The 20,842-nt window shown below is 37.5% G+C and overlaps 2 protein-coding genes across 2 annotated transcripts in view; one reads left to right on the top strand and one right to left on the bottom strand.

Annotated features, from left to right (window-relative positions):
- Window positions 1-20,842, top strand: part of armc6 (armadillo repeat containing 6) — a 494,113-nt gene that overhangs the window by 448,014 nt on the left and 25,257 nt on the right. The gene's annotated exons all lie outside the window — the stretch shown is intronic.
- The window catches only part of mau2 (MAU2 sister chromatid cohesion factor), a 60,647-nt gene that overhangs the window by 32,487 nt on the left and 7,318 nt on the right, over window positions 1-20,842 (bottom strand). The window contains exons 6-8 of the mRNA XM_028816253.2: window positions 7,026-7,053; window positions 627-782; window positions 129-275 (exon numbers count right to left, since the gene is read on the bottom strand). Coding sequence (XP_028672086.1) covers window positions 129-275; window positions 627-782; window positions 7,026-7,053 — 331 coding nt within the window. The remainder of the gene's footprint in view (window positions 1-128; window positions 276-626; window positions 783-7,025; window positions 7,054-20,842) is intronic.

A 20,842-nucleotide genomic window follows, 5' to 3' on the forward strand; every position in this document is an offset into this window, starting at 1 on the left:
CAGACACCATCAAGTTTCTATATTTCATTAGATACAAATATGTATGCATCATTTTTTAAAGCTTCTGTAATAGCATTAGGTGTAAAGAGCTAATTTGCAAGGTAGGAGAATGAGAATTAACCGCTTACCAAGTACACCAACACACACATGTGCTCTTTTGGCAACCAGTGAAAGAGGTCCGCAGGGTTAGTGGGCAGAATTTCGTCATCATGCAACGTGGAGATAGTTTGTATACACTGCTGCAACTGCTTGAGACATGGCTTTACACTTTTAACCTGTAAGATGAAAAGTCAAGACACCATTAGACACTACTAAAAATCAGTTAACATTAAACAGACATGATTTTAGGGGTGGTGGACACAAAGTATTATGACATTTTAAAATCATAATACAATTGCCACGTTATTCTATCAATATTTATTTTTCTCTATTTTTACACTCACACAATGTTTTAATAAGCAAAAAAAAAAAAAAAAACTAGTTAATGCCCAAATAACTACTTTTAAAGGTAACACCGTAGATGGCCACACAAGTTATGTTGATACAGAAAACAGTGATTAACTCAAACAGGCAGACTGGATTCAGAGTTAAAAGAAATCACTAGCACTCATGTCTATTAGAATTACCTGTCCAGCATCCAAGTAGTGTGTCACTTGAAGTACAAGAAAAAAAACTCGCAGGGACTCCTTTTGGATTGGGTTGCCTTGCCAGTTCTCAACAATCTGACCGCACAATGTCAGTAATGGATGAACCTCCTGCAACTTTCGCTCCATGAGAAGCAGCTTCAAATGGAAAAGTGACACAGAAAAAAACCTTTAATGACTAAACACTGTCATATTCCAAACAATAAACAAATACGCTGTGATGAGTCTTAGGAACCACATTCAGCCTTACAGAGACACTTTACTCTGTTCCTACAATGGCACATGTTGACACCAGCAGTAGTTAAGATTACCATTTCGCTCTTACATCATCACAGCATTAAAAGTTCAATGAATTCTGTAATAGTTATTTAGCATACCAAGAACAACAAAAATACAACAATGCCATAAGAAGCACAGTTTAACATTAGAAGAAACAATTATTTTGGACTGGAAATTAGTACAAAACATCAAAACACACATATCAGAGTGAGCCATACACATTTGTCTGTACAAATTATAAAATTCCCTTTAACTCATATAGGTACACATTTTCTCTCTTTCCTCCAGCTACACTATTCTGGGATATGTCTGGGTAACTGCACATATCCAGAATAGACAAGATTATCAGTCTAATTTGTAGTTACATTTACTAAGACATAGAGGATCATGTAACAGTATACTAGAAAAAACTCAAAAGATTGAATTCACACTCGCCAAGACAGTCATTGGCAACTCTGGTCCTGAAGACCTACAGTATTGTGAATCACTTAGTATCCAATATTCAAGTGAAAAGACACCAGTAGTTGTAGAGAATAACTGACATGAGTAAAGGAATATTATGAATACATTTATATTGCTTTGAACAATGATTTGAATGAGTGTAGCAGTTTTGTTACTTACTTTTACACTTCATAGATAATGAAAGGTGAAAAGATTAAAGCCGAAAATAATCCTGGACAAGGTTCCAGTAAACATACTCATAATACACAATTCTAGTTCAAAACTATTCTGTACACAGTTTGTCTCTTCTCTATAGGTTTGCATTGATTGCTTCTCACTTTTCAAGTACACACTGCAAGATCAACAAGCTGTTCCAAAATTCTTTACTGTTAACTAGGGGTGGGCAGTATGACCAAAATTCTATATCACGGTATTTTTCTAAATTATCCCGGTTTCACGGTATTCGACGGTATTTTTTTCCCCATGCATGAGTGGATGTTAACCACATTTTCCACTGGAATTACTGGCTAAGAATAACCTATTCCACTGTCAAGAGTATTGTACATTGTACAAAAAAAAAACATTTTAATGTGCACACAAGTATTAATACAGGTTTGCATTGCCCCATAAAGTGATAGTTTTCAAGGGGGTGGCACTAATGGAGAAGGTATCACATTGCATGACAGATGCAGTCAAAATATAGAACCTTTTTATTGAACAAATTTTGCAAAAACTTAAACTTTAATTTTGACAACATATTTTCAACCATACAAAGAGGCATTTAGACTTAGTAAAATATCCAGAAGTGCTTGTCAAAAGTTGTATTGCACTGAATATGTCTTAGAAAAGGAATAAATAGTAAATATTTTTTGTAAACCAACTACACTTTCTGTTAATGTTAACAATCTCTGTCCACTGACACGTTAAAGTGACTTTTTAAACAACTTTATCATCATTAAACTGCATAATATTTAAACTAATAAATAATAACAATAAAATAAATAATAGTATTATTACTGATAGTTGCACTATTATGTTCAGTGTAGAGAACTTTATCGCAGGTGTGACGAGGCTCCAAAAAACTGGATGTATGAATGGGTATCGCACAGGTTTAACTTAAATATTGTATAAATGTTGGGTTTGTGATCTGGTGGTCGGAGACATGAACACAGAATTCAATGTATGTTCTTCTGAGCGGGCTTTCTTTATTGCACGCGTGCTGTCTCTATCTGACGTACTAAAACCCCAGTTCCTATCCGTCCTTTTTCTTTCTCCACATAACCAATCACCACACGATAAACGTCTTTGTGAAATTAAAACTAGTTATAAACTTAGCCCACGGAGTGTTCAGAACTTTAAAAATATCTTCGTTATACATGTTTAATTATGCCATCCATTCAGAGTTGCGCCCATCTCTGAACGAGTCGCCAGCACATCAAAGGATGAATATAAGCAAAACATACACTAGCAGGGTCAATATAGCACAACAAAACCCCACATCCTACATGACTTTGAAAGGAAACTGAAGCGCCGAGTAAACCCACCAGAAAAACATGCAAATGCAAGGCAGGCACGCCGCCGTGCCCCCATATGATTAATGCATGCTTTAATGCATTTCATCATGAAAATTATATTAAGTACTTATTTTAGCATTCTAAATGTTCAGAGAGAAGGAAGATCATGAAGTGAATGTATTCTGTGCGGGGTTCGCTGCCGGCGCCTCCTCTTAGTGCAAGAAGAAGTCAGTTTAAGAATCACTTAACACAAAGCATTTAATGTGCTATATAACTTATGACGGGGTTTGAAAACATGTCGTCACACTATTACACAGTACCCAGGTACATTACACTGTATTTAAAACAAATAAAACAAGTACAACTTGGCTTGCAGTATTATCCAGTAGTATAGAAACAGTATTTACACATCTGACCTTTTAAAATTAAAGTATCTCCAGGCTCTCTGTCCATTTTCACCACGCAGCATTCCTATGCTGCCGCCCACTATTTGGTGGTGTAGCAGTGAAAAAGAGCCCTAGTGCAACAAATCTGTGTTTAGCGGTGTAGCAATGAAAAAGGTCCCACTTGAACAGTTTTCCGCTGCGCCATATTCCGAACGTCATTTAGGCAATTTAAACCGGTGTTGCGGTATAAGAAAAATCCGTATCATAAAAAAAATAAAAAACGGTTTTTGGTATGAACCGGTATACCGCCCAGCACTACTGTTAACACATGTGGGCATAATCTTGGTTTTATGTGTCCTACAATGGATTAATGTTACTTAATGGGCTGAGGCCTGCCTGGTGAAAAACCTTATTTGAATGAATTAGGTAAGAAAGATGGATATATCAATGAAACCCAAGCTGTGTAAATGTTTACTGTGATCTCCAGGAGAGTGTCCCATTCTGTAAAACAAAGTGTGTCATGCATGAATATACAGTGGGTACGAAAAGTATTCAGACCCCCTTCAATTTTTCACTCTTTGTCATATTGCAGCCATTTGCTAAAATCATTTAAATTAATTTTTTCCCTCATTAATGTACACACAGCACCCTGTGACTGTTCTTGAATGGCCCAGCCAGAGCCCTGACTTAAACCCAATTGAGCATCTCTGGAGAGACCTAAAAATGGCTGTCCACCAACGTTTACCATCCAACCTGACAGAACTGGAGAGGATCTGCAAGGAGGAATGGCAGAGGATCCCCAAATCCAGGTGTGAAAAACTTGTTGCATCTTTCCCAAGAAGACTCATGGCTGTATTAGCTCAAAAGGGTGCTTCTACTAAATACTGAGCAAAGGGTCTGAATACTTAGGACCATGTGATACTTCAGTTTTTCTTTTTTAATAAATCTGCAACAATTTCAAATATTCTTTTTTTTGTCTGTCAATATGGGGTGCTGTGTGTACATTAATGAGGGAAAAAATTAATTTAAATGATTTTAGCAAATGGCTGCAATATGACAAAGAGTGAAAAATTGAAGGGGGTCTGAATACTTTCTGTACCCACTGTATGTGTAAAAGCAAAAATAAACTGCAAAGTCCAACCAGAACAGAAAGTAAATAGTTTTGTTTTACTTAACTAAAATAGATATCAGTGCTGTTAATCAAATGTAGGAAGGATTATTTAGCTTAACGATGCTGAGAGTCTAAATAAAAAAGGATGCATAAACACTTCAATAATGACAGCACGGGTCATTGTTACTGCTTGTATTAAGAAACTTAAAACTAAATCTGCCTCCTCATTTCTGAAATCATTGTAGCTTGCTTTGAAACAAACTGAAAACAATCTTCAAAACTGTTTAGGAAATGAAGTCATTTTGAATTTTTACTCAAAAGGACTTATAAAGGAGTGTTCAGGAGCACTGCTCACTGATTTTACATGGTTGATCACAAAAGACCTAACTTTAAATCAAAATTAAATTACAAAATATATATAAAATCAATAACCATTATGTTTTAAGCAGGTTTCAAACAAAATTTTTGCATTATGAAATGGTCTATGTGGTTGTTTCTTTGTCACTTTAATCACGTCTAAGCACATAGTCGAAGAGTGTTCATGTAGTACATCAAAGAAACGATGTTTGTGGCTTACCACATAGTGCCGGGCAGCTTATTCTTCTGGGAGAAATTTCTAACTACTTGGAGACAGATGGTGTAATTTGCAAAATATGCTAGAAAGCAGGGTCTTTTAACGAATGGAACCCAGGGAAAGCACGGTACGATCGGAAAGTGTCCATCTCAAATGACATTTAAACCAGTAATCTCATATCGATTCAGTCACTATACTTAAAAAATAAATTGCAAGGTCTTCAAAAAAAATATTAACTGAATCTAAACAAGAACATGAAGACAGAAAAGAACTCTCACAGCAAATACAAAAACACTTAACAAGGTGAAGAGTTTTACTAGATAACATTTTGACGGCTGCAAAAATAAATGTAAAAAATGTTAATACGCTAAAATTTTAGATAGTTGAAGAAGAAAGAATTATACCTTTTGAGTTCATGAATCAACTGATACAACTGTTTAAAAAGTATTATTTTTAAATTTAGGAACGAAAGATGAATCCACACACAAAACTTTGCTTGATGGCAAAAAAAAAAAAAAAAAAAAAAAAAAAAATCAACAGTATGTGAAAGTTTGTCTTTCCTGGGGCTCGAATTTTTCAGTGTTATATGGAAAACAAGTTCAATTTAAACCATATGGTAATGTTTACCTTGGACGGCACATCAGTGATGCAGGACAAATGAAAAGGTGTAGCTGCTCTTTTGCATTAGTTCATTCTATACTTATCAGAACAACATTGTGTGGCACATAGTAAGGACCTGGTTGTGGGTGATGCTTGCAAAGACTTTCCCCTGATGAGTGATACTGGGAATTTGCTAAGGACTGTTTTCAGAATTTTCTGAAGGTCCTCTGTTAGGAAGGCAGAACTGAAAGAAGTTGTCAGTGCTGCAGAAGCAAATGATGTGCCTGCATTTAAACCATTAAAAAAAGTCAGAGGGCTACCCAGATATTTTGAAGTTAATGTTGTGATTAGGGACTATGACATATTAGTGGAATACTGCAGAAAAAAGTTTAAAGATGACAATGATCCTACTCACAATTACTGTGCTATCTGGATCTGGATACTGATTAAAGAAAGATTAGAAACAGCTACTATAAATACATTTTATGATATGGTTACATTTACTAAACAACCCAATCAATTCATGAAGTTACTTTCTCTTATGAACATTTGTGGCAAATTCCAAGCCTCAAGTTCTGACCGTGAAAGAGAATTTAGTTTAAACAGCAATATAAAAACAAATTCCACAAATCGCTTAGATGAGGAGCATATAGAAAAACTGATGAGAACTAAAACTCTTTTAAAATTCTGGACAGATTGTTAATGTTGATTAAGCTTATAACTAATACATTTTTTAAGGGGCGGCACGGTGGCGCAGTGGTAGCTGCCTTGCAGTAAGGAGACCTGGGTTCGCTTCCCGGGTCCTCCCTGCGTGGAGTTTGCATGTTCTCCCCGTGTCTGCGTGGGTTTCCTCTGGGTGCTCCGGTTTCCTCCCACAGTCCAAAGACATTGCCAATTCTAAATTGTCCCTAGTGTGTGTGGATGTGTGTGCCCTGCGGTGGGCTGGCGCCCTTCCCAGGGTTTGTTCCTGCCTTGAGCCCTGTGTTGGCTGGGATTGGTTCCAGCAGACCCCCATGACCCTGTGTTAGGATATAGCGTGTTGGACACTAACTGACGGACAAACTTTTTAATTTATTTCTAGATACTTGGCATTAAACATGAAATATAGCAAATAATCATATGTGATTTTTTTTGTGCTATTTACAGAAATGCATTGCTAATACTGGCACTTTAAAAATTGCTTCCTTTAAAAAAAAAAAAACTGCATGCACCAGGCTACTCCTTAAGGGGAACATTGCTTATAAACTGTTATTTATTTATTATGTATTTATTTTAACAGCTGCATCACAGCTATGACAAATACTTTGCTCAGAGTCACACAATTCTGAAGCATGGACTGAAACTGCAATGTTTTGGTTTAAAGTGCACATACACATGTTTAAAAACACAAACTACATTTCAAAACATTCCTTTGCGTTACAAGACATCATTCAACTGATAACTAAAGCAGTACACATTTCAGTAAACACTACTCACCATTCCTTTACTCAAGAGAAATAGCGCTCTGTTAAAAAAGAAAAAGATCAATTATTTAACAGCTGGCAGGGACTAAGACTGACACAGAATTTTAGAAAAATTCTGGTTTTCCCAAGTATTTACCATATTTTCTTAATAGCTCAACAATTTCATTTAAGTACAACTTGTTTACAATATCCAAGCATTAAATTATCTTTTTTAACAATAACATTTATTTATATAGAACACTTTCCTACAAAGCAGCTCAAAGTGCTTTACAAGATGTCAAAAAGAATGTAACAAGAAAAGAGAAACAAATGAGATTAGGTAATATTAAAAAATAAGTAAAGAGGCAAAAAAATAATTTATCTGATCTTAAAAATAGAAAAATATCAAGTAGAAGAGTAGCATCCTTATATACAATACCATGATGCAAGTCTCTAAGAATGAGTCTGGTGATAAGATCAGATGGCTGGGAGGGCAGGGAAAAAATAAAACTCCAGTCATGCATTTTTCCCCTTTTACTCAAACCCAAATTTTAAAATTTTACAGTTTTTTTCATCATCTCCAACTGTATCAAAACTTAACACACATTTTTCATGTCACTCATGTACTAGGACTAACTTTCCCATTATTATGCTAGAGGCAAAAAGACTTGCTCCATTTAAAACATAACACATTTAAAGCCAAGCCTTAGGAAAGCCATGAGAGTAGTTCTTTACCATGGACATAAAACTACTTTTCCCTTTTTCTGTTTTATGTTATTAAAACGTATATTTTGCTTTTAAAATACTACATTTGAACTACCAAAACTTAAATGTTACAGTTTCTTAATGCAATCAAAATATGCTACTGCTATACGATTTGGTTATAAAGAAGAGGCAGAACAAGAGAAGATTCACTGGTGGCAATGTTTGATCAGTTTTAATAGGTTCTGACAAAATTATTTTACATAACGCACAGTGCTTACCAGTGCATTTTCTTTTAATTACTTTTAATTATTCAGTTGTTGTTACACAATCACAACTAAGGAACTCCCCTATGAGGGCATCTATTTTAATATTATCCATAAAAAGTGTATTTTGCACTACTTTACTTTAATGGACTGAATACAAGTCAAAAATGTCTGACAAGTAAGGTAAAGTAAGGAGCAACGGAAACAATGTTCAAAACATATGGCTAAAAGAGTTGCCAGTATTTCTATAAGAGCGCATTGTTTACTTTCAGTAGTCTTCTGGTCATTCAACTTTACTTATCTGAATACTTAACACAATGAATATTCTATGAGGCCATTAAATATTAAAAAATGCAGAAACAGAACTGATGTGCTAACTGACAGACTGAGAAGATCGTTCCTCCCCCAAACTATGCGACTCTTCAATTCCACCCGGGGGGGTAAACATTAACATTATATAAAGTTATTGTCTGTTTTTACCTGCATTGTTATCAATCTTTAATTTAATATTGTTTTTTTGTATCAGTATGCTGCTGCTGGAGTATGTGAATTTCCCCTTGGGATTAAGAAAGAAAGAAAGAAAGAAAGAAAGAAAGAAAGAAAGAAAGAAAGAAAGAAAGAAAGAAAGAAAGAAAGAAAGAAAGAAAGAAAGAAAGAAAGAAAGAAAGAAAGAAAGAAAGAAAGAAAGAAAGAAAGAAAGAGAGAGAGAGAGAGAGAAAGTAAGTAAGTAAGTAAGTAAGTAAGTAAGTAAGTAAGTAAGTAAGTATCTATCTATCTATCTATCTATCTATCTATCTATCTATCTATCTATCTATCTATCTATCTATCTCCCAAGGACAAGCTCTCAAGTAAAGATGTGGGTGGGATGCTTATTCATTTTTTCATCCATTTTAATATTAAGAAAGCTTTTCCACCACTAGAAAAAACTGCAAAATCCACTCTGCATGCTCATGTGCAGAAGGATTGTTTTCTTCTGCTCTGTTTTTTCTGATACACACACACAAACTCACACACACATAATGTGCTAAGCAAATGTAAGAAAATGCTCAAATTAATTAAAATTGCACATATATTTGCTTATCATCAGACAATCTAATTGTTTTTGTAGAACCGAAGCATGGTGGGGATTATGACACGAGCTACAACTTCTTTTAGAATTAATGTGATCTTTATTAACATTAAGGTGCTCTATGTTCCAGCCAAAGTTTTTAAACACTGCAGAAAATAAATTTATTTTATTGTATTTTGCCCAAAGGTGCAACAATACATCAGTCGTTTAGTGGAAGATGTTAGTGCTGTTTTGGCTTTGGAAAATGGTGGGTCAGCCTGGCATTTCAAAATCCACAGTGAAAATGTAGTAAATCAGGAGTTAATAGATCACACAGCAAAGAAACACATTACACTCAGTCTCTTTTTGCTGCAACAATGCAAGCTTCTCATACAAGCCTCTATTAGAATGACAGCAGTGAAAGATGTTTATTAGAAAGCAGTCTAGTACTATATACAATACTTCTCCATTTGAACCTTTTGAATAATTTACAAGTTCTCTTTCTCAGGGGTGGGGGTTGATTTGTTTCAAAACTTTATTTTTTCCTTTTTGTAAAACTCGAGTTGTGTATGGAGTGTTACGTGATTTTAAAAAATTCTATAAAATTAAAATATAAAAGAAAAGATACGCAAAGAGCATAAAGCTCACTTGAGAGAGATCTGTTGTTATGGTTTCACCCTGTAACATATGATACACACTATTCCAAGAAGGGCTGTTTTGATGAAAGCAAAGAACCCCATAGAAGATTAGATAGGAATAATAATGAATAAATAGTATACAATAATAAAAAATAAACATTAAAGGATGATAGATATCTAATTAATAGAGATGTAGAGGCCTTAAATATAGACCTGAATGCGAGTCTGGTGATAAGGTCGGGTGGCCTGGGAGGACAGAAAAAAGTCTGAAAAAAAAAAAAACCCACAACAAAGTCTGAAGATGTTCCAAGGCCAAAACACTTCCCAGCCCCTACAGACAAAAATGTATAAGACGCTTACAGATGGCTACAAGAAATGTTTGACTGCTGTCATCATTATCAAAGGTTGTGCAACCACGTATTAGTGAAGGATGCCTTATAGGCCTGAGTAAAAATATTGATTCTTTAAAGTCTCAAGATTGAACTTGTTCATTTCTATCCTACTCTATTATTACATGTATTTCTGTTCATCTTTGCTTTTGCTGTCTGATCCAGTAGATGTAGCTAATGTGTTAACGCTTTCTAGGATAAAAGTACTTTACTATCTTGCACAAAATGCTGTGTCCTCCTCAACTGAAATCAGAGCCTTCAACACTTAAAATCAGACGTCTGGAGTTACTACAGACACAAACAGTGTCAGAAAAGAAGAACTGGATAAAAGCAAAGCTATATGAAAGCTGTGCAACTCAGAAATTAAACATTGCGGCAACACAACAAATTAGAGAAATTATTTATCCCAACATCACCCAGAAATGTTATCTCAGTCAATATCCAAACAAGTAGAGCCTAAACAATCTACATTGGCAACAAGGTTTAGCTCCAAGCCTCCATTTAATTTACATTGTGCCCAGAAAATAACAGAATTTATAGCAGTTTTCTTCTGTAATATGATGAGACCCTACACCATTGTTGAAAACAAGGGTTTTTTGACAAATGATACAGATTTTGGAACCACGGTATACTAAACCAACCAGAAAGCAAAGTAGTGAAGTTATTGTACCTGGGCTTCATGAAGATCTTAAGCAAAGAATTACCACATCTCTCAGGTAAGCGGAGGGAGTGGCCATAACTTGCAACAGTTGGACATTAAGAGCAGCAGATTTCTCTGTGACAATCACATGTCACTCCACTAGAAATAACTAGGCACATGTTGTGGTTGTGTTACAGACACAAGCACTACATGCCTGTAACACCGGGAGCAGCCTTGCTGCCTTGTTGACAGTTGCATTGGGTGAATGGAACATAAAAGAGAAAGGAACCAACAATCGTGACTAACAATGCTTCTAATATGATCCATGTGATAGAGCTTACAGGGCTACTTCATGTCGGCTACTTTGCACACACGCTCAATTTGCTGCACTGAAAAATCCAACCACTGCCTGCTTGCTTAGCTGGGTGAGGCGTGTTGTAAAGTTTTTCCAGAGAAGCAGTACAACTAGCCATGTACTTGAAGAGAACCGAGGTTTACTGCACTTGTTAACATATACTGTATACACTTGTGATTGATATGGTCAAATGATGGAACAATGCAGTGGAGATGCTAGGAAGACTTTTTGGAAGAACAGACAGCCATCTCAGCACCTCTGCTTTCACCCGAAGTGCACAATGAAAATGTCCTGTGCATTCTTACAGAAGCTGATATAACAGCTGTAGAAGATGTTGTTAAGGCTCTATGACCAATGAAAGCTATTTATGTCTGAGTAGGGATTACCTGACCTTGTGGGTCATTGAGCCTTTGCAGGCTCAGTTTTTGGAGGAGATGCATCTTGGCACCCGTCACTCCACAACCATTAAATATCTTAAATCTGCTATTCATGGTGACTTGAAGTTTAGATATGCTTTTTTAGGCAATCTTATTAAGATAAAATTAAAAAGCTGTTGGATGTACGTATGAGGTTGAGGTGACTTTTTTTCTCTTAAGATACACAGAACTTAAGGACATTGAATATATAGCATCAACTCTAGATCCTTGTTTTAAAATGCTTCTTTCTTTGTCTGAGGACGACCATGAGGACACATTTTTGAGACCGATTAACAAGACTGCTACATGTGAACAACTGAAAGTATGTAGAAGTTTTCGAATTTTAGTAAGGAACGAGTCTGCCCACTGTATTTTTAATTTCTGCTAAATCATGATTAGTTTAAACGTCCAATAAGGGCATGAATTTGAATAACAGTTTAGTTGAAGGGTACCTAAACAAAGATTCATAATGCACAAATAGGTACTGGATAACATATTTATTATTTAAGAAGCAATAATTGATTATTTTATCATGGCTTATGTCAATATTTGCAAGATGATATAAGTGTTTTATAAAGGATCAGCCATTAATTTGTATTAAAACAAGGAGCCCCCCCCACCCCCCATATATTATGTGTGGACTCTGATGTGGCAATGCATATGTTTGTTAAATTGTAGTGAATTTTGAATGAGGGCAGCTCTGTGAATAAGAAAATTAATTAAATAAAAAAAACCTTATCTATAATAATAAAAGGTAAAGCCCTCACTCACTGACTGACTCACTCATCACTAATTCTCCAACTTCCCGTGTAGGTGGAACGCTGAAATTTGGCAGGCTCATTCCTTACAGCTTACTTACAAAAGTTAGGCAGGTTTCATTTCGAAATTCAAAGCGTAATGGTCATAACTGGAACATATTTTTTGTCCATACACTGTAATGGAGGAGGCGGAGTCACGTATCGCGTCATCACGCCTCCTACGTAATCACGTGAACTAAAAACAAGGAAGACATTTACAGCACGAGTCACACGCGGGAATGAAGGTAAATGACGTTAATTTTTGACTGTCTTTTAATACTGTGTGAGCATACATATTAACACATGTGCAATTAAACGTGTGCATTTACGGGGTGATTTCTGAGGCTTAAAAGCTCGCCTTTTACTAAAAAGGTAAATGCAAAACTATTTTCAATCAGTTTATTGAAACGCTCCCGTTAAGGATTGCAATAACATATTCGCGAGATAAAAGAACGAAGTAGGGGGAAATGGAGGAACAGCCGCAAACAGCGAAGAGCAAAAAATTAATTAAACAATTGAGAACGGAGCGAGTTAAGCATACAAGCATGTTCATAAGGGAAACAAAGCACGGTGTAAAACGTAAGTTTAAATTAAGTTTATAGAAACGCTCCCGCTGCAGATTGCAATAACATATTCGCGAGATAAAAGTTTAATGAGAAGACACGAGGTATAAACGAAGCACACGCCGTGGCGCAACGTTAGAGGCAACAGTTTCAACCATTCTATGATCTGCTTCTCGCAACTGAAAGACGGCACATGGCGGATGTTAGCCGACTTGCTGACCGCAACGTTAGGGGCTTCAACTATGGCGCTGACGCAACATCTCAGTGCCAACACTTTGCAGACTGTACTTAAAAGACACGCCCTCCTCACTGGACAGTTAAAAACACCAATCAAACTAACGATGACATCAAGTATTACCCAATCAAAAGTAGGAAAGGAGGCATCTTCATAAAATGCGTGTGGGATGATTTGCATGAGACGCTGCTTTAAAAAAAAAATGATAAAAAAAATACGGGATAAATCCCGTCCAGTATTGATTCAAAACGGGACGCGCAATTTCATTCTCAAACGCGGCACGATTCCGTATTTTAAAGGACGGGTGGCAACCCTACAGTGCCAGGTAACCACCCATACAATCAGATTGTAATTCAGACTAGGAATGCAATGAATGTAATTACCCCGATCTACATACAAGGCGAAAGTCTTGCAACATTCAAAGATGATGGTTTGTGATAATTAGTACTTATTAAGTACAACATTGAACATAAAAGAGCTTATGAAGCCTTAAACCGAAAAAAGCAAGATCTCAGAGATCGTAAAAAAAATAAAGGAGGTAATGTCGTTTTACTCGCTGTAGATTTTAGTCAAACATTACCAGTTATTCCACGAGGGAGACCAGCAGATGAACTCAACGCGTGTTTAAAATCCATGCTTCTCCCACGGTCGGTTATATGTCGCGTGTTCTCGGGTAGGTACACCAAAAAATGTATACATTTAAGCATGTAATGGGCAAAGAAAAAATGAGGTATACTCGAAGGCACTGCAGTAGTACTCAATGTAACTTTACTTCTTAAATGTTAATGTTTTACTGTTTAATAATTTATACGCTTCTTATATATTGTTCAAATTCTTTTATCAAAATACCAGTGACAGCGCAATGCACGATAACATGGAGTGAATACACCATACGCATCTGCCCACGGCCGCCCTGGTGTGCGCAGATAGGAGTTGATTCTAAAATAAAATAAACATAAAAAGAGTAATTCATTCATCACCCATAAAGCGGATAGCAGACGTGACGTATTATATGTGTACCACATTTCAAGTCAATACGTGAAACGGTTTGCAAGCTACATGTGATTTAAAATCCTGGACAGACCAACGAAAAGCCACGGTAGCAAATTATAGAAGAAGATTTTACTGTTTAATAATTTATATTTATATGAAATGTGCTTCTTATATATTACTTCATATTCTCATATGATAATGATGTTAATGTTGTTTATATTGATTTCTATGTTATTGTAAGTGCATCTATGTGTGTATATGTATGTATGTATGTGTATATATATATATATATATATATAAAAAATATATATATAAAAAATATATGTGTATATGTATATATAATATATCTGTATATGTGTGTATATGTGTGTGTATATGTGTATATGTATATATATATGACAGCAACACTCATAACAATGACAACACAATTACATTGACAATCATGTTACGTTATTTTTAAAATGTTTCCTTTACTTTTTCATAACCTCTTTAACACACTACTTCTCCGCTGCGAAGCGCGGGTATTTTGCTAGTTTTGTTATAAATCTTGCAAATAATGATGTTAACTATTCATTACTAATCAAGTATTGCTTCTTAAATATCATTCCATACTCATACATAAGTTATTAAGTCACTATATAAACATCCTTCTAATAAAGTGTTACTGAAATTTGTCCTGGACACTTAAAACAATAACTATCAAAATACTGTCTTAAAATGCACTCAAATGGGGCTATAAAGTAGCACATAAAATACTTGTGAATTCCCTCTTCTTCTAAAGCACAATTTTTTTGTTATTATTTCTTCATCATTTTATATCTTTGCAGCAAAAAACCTGTTTCACTCTCTGAATATTCACTGAACTGGTGGAGAATGCATGAGGAAGAGTATCCACCTTTGTCCCACAAAGCAAGACACTATCTTTCTGTACATGGCACCAGTGTCCCTTCTGACAGAATTTTCTCTGTAACTGGTGATATTCTAACTGCACACAGAAGTTACTTCCTGCCAGAACACGTAGACCAGTTACTTTTTTTTTTTTTTGCATAAAAATGTTAGTCTGCCTAAAAAGTAAGTACTGCAATTCATAATAATGGGGTTCTCATTTGATGAAGTTTTAAGTTTTTGAAATTTTTTTTTTTTTTTTGGAAAATGATAACTGTCCCCACCCATTGCTGTTGTTCTCTCACAATTGTGTTAGTATTTTTTTCTTTGTTAAATAAAGCAGTAAATGTCAGCTCATTTTTGTCAAAATTCATCACATTATATTAATATTTTCTAAGCATGGTTAAGGAATGTCTAACCCAGCCACAGGGGATGCACAAACCAGTGTGTTTCTTCGTGCCGGTCCCAAGCCCGGATAAATGGGGAGGGTCAGGAAGGGCATCCGGTGTAAAATTTTGCCAAATCAATATGCAGACAACAATACAAATTTCCATACCCGATCGGTCGAGTCTCGGGTTAACAACGCCCACCACCAGTACTGTTAGCCAACAGGGTACTGGCGGAAATTGGGCTACTGTTGGCCGAAGAAGAAGGAGAAGAAGAGGAGGGAGATATGTCCGGAGGCAGGAGGAGAGGAGGAAAGTAAAGAAAGTGGAACTGAAGGTAGGAACTTTGAATGTTGGCAGTATGACTGGTAAGGGGAGAGAGTTAGCAGATATGATGGAGGGAAGGAAGGTTGATATATTGTGCGTGCACGAGACTAAATGGAAGGGGAGTAAGGCCAGGTGGATTCAAATTATTCTATCATGGAGTGGATGGGAAAAGAAATGGGGTAGGAGTTATTCTGAAGGAACAGTATGTCAAGAGTGTTTTGGAGGTGAAAAGAGTTCAGGCAGAGTAATGATTATGAAGCTGGAAATTGGAGGTGTGATGATGAATGTTGTTAGTGCATATGCACTGCAAGTTGGGTGTGCAATGGGTGAGAAAGAAGATTTTTGGAGTGACTTGGATGAAGTGATGAACAGTGTTCCCAAGGGACAGAAAGTGGTGATTGAAGTGGATTTCAATGGGCATGCTGGTGAAGGGAACAGCGGAGACGAGGAGGTGATGGGTAGGTATGGTGTCAAGGAGAGGAATAAAGAAGGTCTGAGGATAGTGGATTTTGCCAAAAGGATGGACATGGCTGTGGTGAATATGTATTTTAAGAAGAGGGAGGAACATAGGGTTACGTACAAGAGTGGAGGAAGATGCACACAGTTAGATTACATCCTATGCAAAATGGTTGATCTGAAGGAGATTGAAGACTGCAAAGTGGTGGCAGGGGAAAGTGTAGTTAAGCAGCATAGGATGGTGGTCTGTAGGATGACGGAGATCAAGAAGAGGAAGAGAGTGAGGGCAGAGCCAAGGATCAAATGGTGGAAGTTGAAAAAGGAAGACTGCAAGGTTGAGTTTAGGGAGGAGGTTAGACAGGCACTGGGTGGCAATGAAGAGTTACCAGACAGCTGGGAAACTACAGCAGATGTAAGGGTGACAGCAAGAAGGGTGCTTGGTGTGACATCTGGAAAGAGGAAGGAGGAAAAGGAAACCTGGTGGTGGAATGAGGAAATACAGGAGAGTATACAAAGGAAGAGAATGGCAAAGAAGAAGTAGGATAGTCAGACAGATGCAGAAAGTAGACAAGAGTACAAGGAAATAAGGCGCAAGGTGAAGAGAGAGGTGGCAAAGGCTGAGGGAAAAGGCATATGATGAGTTGTATGAGAGGTTGGACACTAAGGAGGGAGAAAAGGACCTGTACCGATTGGCTAGATAGAGGGACCGAGCTGGGAAAGATGTGCAGCAGGTTAGGGTGATAAAGGATAAAGATGGAAACGTACTCACAAGTGAGGAGAGTGTGTTGAGCAGATGGAAAGAATACTTTGAGAGGCTGATGAATGAAGAGAACGAGAGAGAGAAAAGGTTGGATGATGTGGAGATAGTGAATCAGGAAGTGCAATGGATTAGCAAGGAGGAAGTAAGGACAGCTATAAAGAGGATGAAAAATGGAAAGGCTGTTGGTCCAGATGACATACCTATGGAAGCATGGAGGTGTTTAGGAGAGATGGCATTGGAGTTTTTAACCAGATTGTTTAATGGAATCTTGCAAAGTGAGAGGATGCCTGAGGAGTGGAGAAGAATTGTACTGGTGCCAATATTTAAGAATAAGGGGGATGTGCAGAACTGCAGTAACTACAGGGGAATAAAATTGATGAGCCACAGCATGAAGTTAGGGGAAAGAGTAGTGGAAGCTAGGTTAAGAAGTGAGGTGATGATTAGTGAGCAGCAGGATGGTTTAATGCCAAGAAAGAACACCACAGATGCAATGTTTACTCAGAGGATGTTGATAGAGAAGTTTAGAGAAGGCCAGAAGGAGTTGCACCGCGTCTTTGTGGACCTGGAGAAAGCATATGACAGGGTGCCTCGAGGGGAGCTGTGGTACTGTACAGGGTGCCTCGAGAGTAGCTGTGGTACTGTATGAGGAAGTCGGGAGTGGTAGAGAAGTACGTAAGAGTTGTACAGGATATGTACGAGGAAAGTGTGACAGTGGTGAGGTCTGCGGTAGGAGTGATGAATGCATTCAACATGCAGGTGGGATTACATCAGGGATCAGCTCTGAGCCCTTTCTTATTTGCAATGGTGATGGACAGGTTGACAGACGAGATTAGACAGGAGTCCCTGTGGACTATGATGTTTGCTGATGACATTATGATCTGTAGCAATAGTAAGGAGCAGGTTGAGGAGACCCTGGAGAGGTGGAGATATGCTCTAGAGAGGAGAGGAATGAAGGTCAGTAGGAACAAGACAGAATACATGTGTGTAAATGAGAGGGAGGTCAGTGGAAAGGTGAGGATGCAGGGAGTAGTTGGCGAAAGTGGATGAGTTTAAATACTTGGGATCAACAGTACAGAGTAATGGGGATTGTGGAAGAGAGGTGAAAAAGAAAGTGCAGGCAGGGTGGAATGGGTGGAGAAGAGTGTCAGGAGTAATATATGACAGACGGGTATCAGCAAGAGTGAAAGGGAAGGTCTACAGGACAGTAGTGAGACCAGCTATGTTATGTGGGTTGGAGACGGTGGCACTGACCAGAAAGTAGGAGATGGAGCTGGAGGTAGCAGAGTTAAAGATGCTAAGATTTGCACTGGGTGTGATGACAATGGATAGGATTAGAAATGAGTACATTAGAGGGTCAGCTCAAGTTGGACGGTTGGAAGACAAAGTCAGAGAGGCGAGATTGCATTGGTTTGGACATGTGCAGAGGAGAGATGCTGGGTATATTGGGAGAAGGATGCTAAGGATAGAGTTGCCAGGGGAGAGGAAAAGAGGAAGGCCTACGCGAAGGTTTATGGATGTGGTGAGAGAGGACATGCAGGTGATGGGTGTAAAAGAGCAAGATGCAGAGGACAGAAAGATATGGAAGAAGATGATCCGCTGTGGCAACCCCTAACGGGAGCAGCCGAAAGAAGAAGAAGAAAAAGAAGAGTTAAGGAATGTCTAAAAAAAAACAGCACTTCAAATATATCAGTGCACACTAATTGAATCAAGTAAATTTTAATACTGAATCAGGAGATCGGTGTTGACACCCAGCCCTAGTGCTTTTAATACAGCACGGGTTTATGTACATTTTCTTCCGTGAAACAAGCTACTGTATATGCAAGTTAAACAAATACCTTTTTATTGTATAACGTTTGACAACCTCTTATAATAGTCTGCTGATCAAAAGTTGGTATATTTCCAACTTTCCTTAACTCTTTTAGGGCTATTTTTTTTGTTTCTTTTCTCCCAGGGCTGAATATTTTTCCAAAAACTAACATTTTTTAAAAAAGAACACAAAGCAATTGTTTAACATATCAAATGAACAAAAAATATTTACTTTTGACAAATGTTACTGTCTTGCATGTTGTATGAGCCTGCATACTCTATGATTTCACATACATTTTACACAGCAAAGTCCTGCAAAGTCTGATCTCGCTCAAAGCAGCCAATTTCAGTCATTGCCACATTGCACTCCTTACAATATGTGTTGCTTTGGTGCCTATTTTTCAATTGTCTGTTGCTGCACTTTCTCACATATATTGTTAGTGTGTACTGCAGAGAGACAAGTCACCCATTTATCATCGTGCCATGCCACTGCCACCAAGTTTTCAGCCTGCATGAAAACCATATTGTCACCTCTTTTCATCTTCTGAAACTTTATGAACTTTATGTATGGCATTATAGCCTGGCTCACCCCATGGGATTTGCTTCTGTTTATTACAGAAGTAAATAAAACTTTGCAGCAGCACGTACCTATCACCACGCTGCATAACCTGTCCAAAGCCACCAGGGGACAAAACACGTTTGGACCAATGCTCCCTGAAGTTATATCACCAGTTCTGTCCCATCTCTATTTGTAATGCCACAGCGCGCTTCATCTCGTCTTTTTTTGTGGGTTTCCACTTTGAAAAACGAGAATGCGATGCAAACGCAGCCCGCGATTCAAAAAAATTCTCTGCCTACCTGTTTGTCTCGTCTGACAGTAGCTGAAAAGCAGCATCAGGAGAGATCAGCCTGAAGTACAGCAGCTGGTGATCTGTCGTGTCCAACAGCAAGCCATGCCATCTTGTAAAGTCCATTAGCCAGATCGGCTCTCAACAGATCAATGTCTGTGTATTTATCCCATGCGAACCTTGCTGTAGATGCATCGGCTGCGCGAAGGCACTCAACTGGCAGCAGATCCGCTGATGCCGGCTTCTCACTCTCTTGCTCGATCTCCTGATCACTGCCAATAAAATCCGATTCTGAAAAATCAAGAGTCCGACTCCGCAATAATGCGCAAAACATCGTCTGCCGAGTGTTTTCTTTTCTGCACTTCCTTCGCTCCCTTTTCACATGTCGATGCCATCTTGCCATTGTTTACATTTCGCAACTCACGCACACGCAAGGTTTAGTTGCCGAGTCAACAAGTCTAGCATTCCTCCAAGCCATTAACAGCTGATTGTCGCCCTCTATCCCTGGATGTCGACTTTTGTCGACATTCGCCTTCAACCCCTCCTGTCGACAAAAGTCGACATCCGCCCTAAGAGAGTTAAGATGATATACCTAAAATGCAAAGGTGACAATAATATTTTAAAAACCATTGCAAGTCATCAGTGTTTTCTAAAATTCCGCTTTAGCCAAGAATTTTACTTTTGGTACATCTCTGCATTCACCATGACAATTTAATTAAATTGTTATTTGACTGCACTAAATTGAGATAATTTTTAATACTTTAAGACTATGTAATCTTTTGCAATTTTTGCCTACATATGCCACACAGCTATGCATGATAGAGCTCAAACATCTAACTGATGACACTGATAACAATACTAAAAATGATTAATAACTAAATATTATGAATTAGTTGGCTAGCTGCACTTTGTGTGTACCTACATCACTTCAGAGAGAAATAAAATAAAATTGATTCATATTGAGACAGAGGCATAAAGCAGTACAGAGTCATTTACAACTCAGGACATTAGAAGTACAGGGGTACTCTAGCTTGACATCTATATATATAAAATCATTTTTGCGTTTGAAACAGAAATTATTATTGAGTGTTTGAAACGGAAATTACGTATGACCACAGAGGAACAGGAAAAACATTCTTAACAAACCTGATTCTTGCTGAGAGAGCGAATAGTGACATAGCTCTGGCTGTAGCGTCATGGGGAATCAGTTCTACATTATTAGATGGAGGCCGTACAGCACATTCGGCATTGCAATTACCATTAAACCTCGCTCATGATGAAAATCCAATTTGCAACATACGCAAGGGCTCTGGAAAGGCAAAAGTCTTGCAACATTCAAAG

Source organism: Erpetoichthys calabaricus, chromosome 12 (assembly GCF_900747795.2).
Source record: "Erpetoichthys calabaricus chromosome 12, fErpCal1.3, whole genome shotgun sequence".
NCBI lineage: Eukaryota > Metazoa > Chordata > Cladistia > Polypteriformes > Polypteridae > Erpetoichthys > Erpetoichthys calabaricus.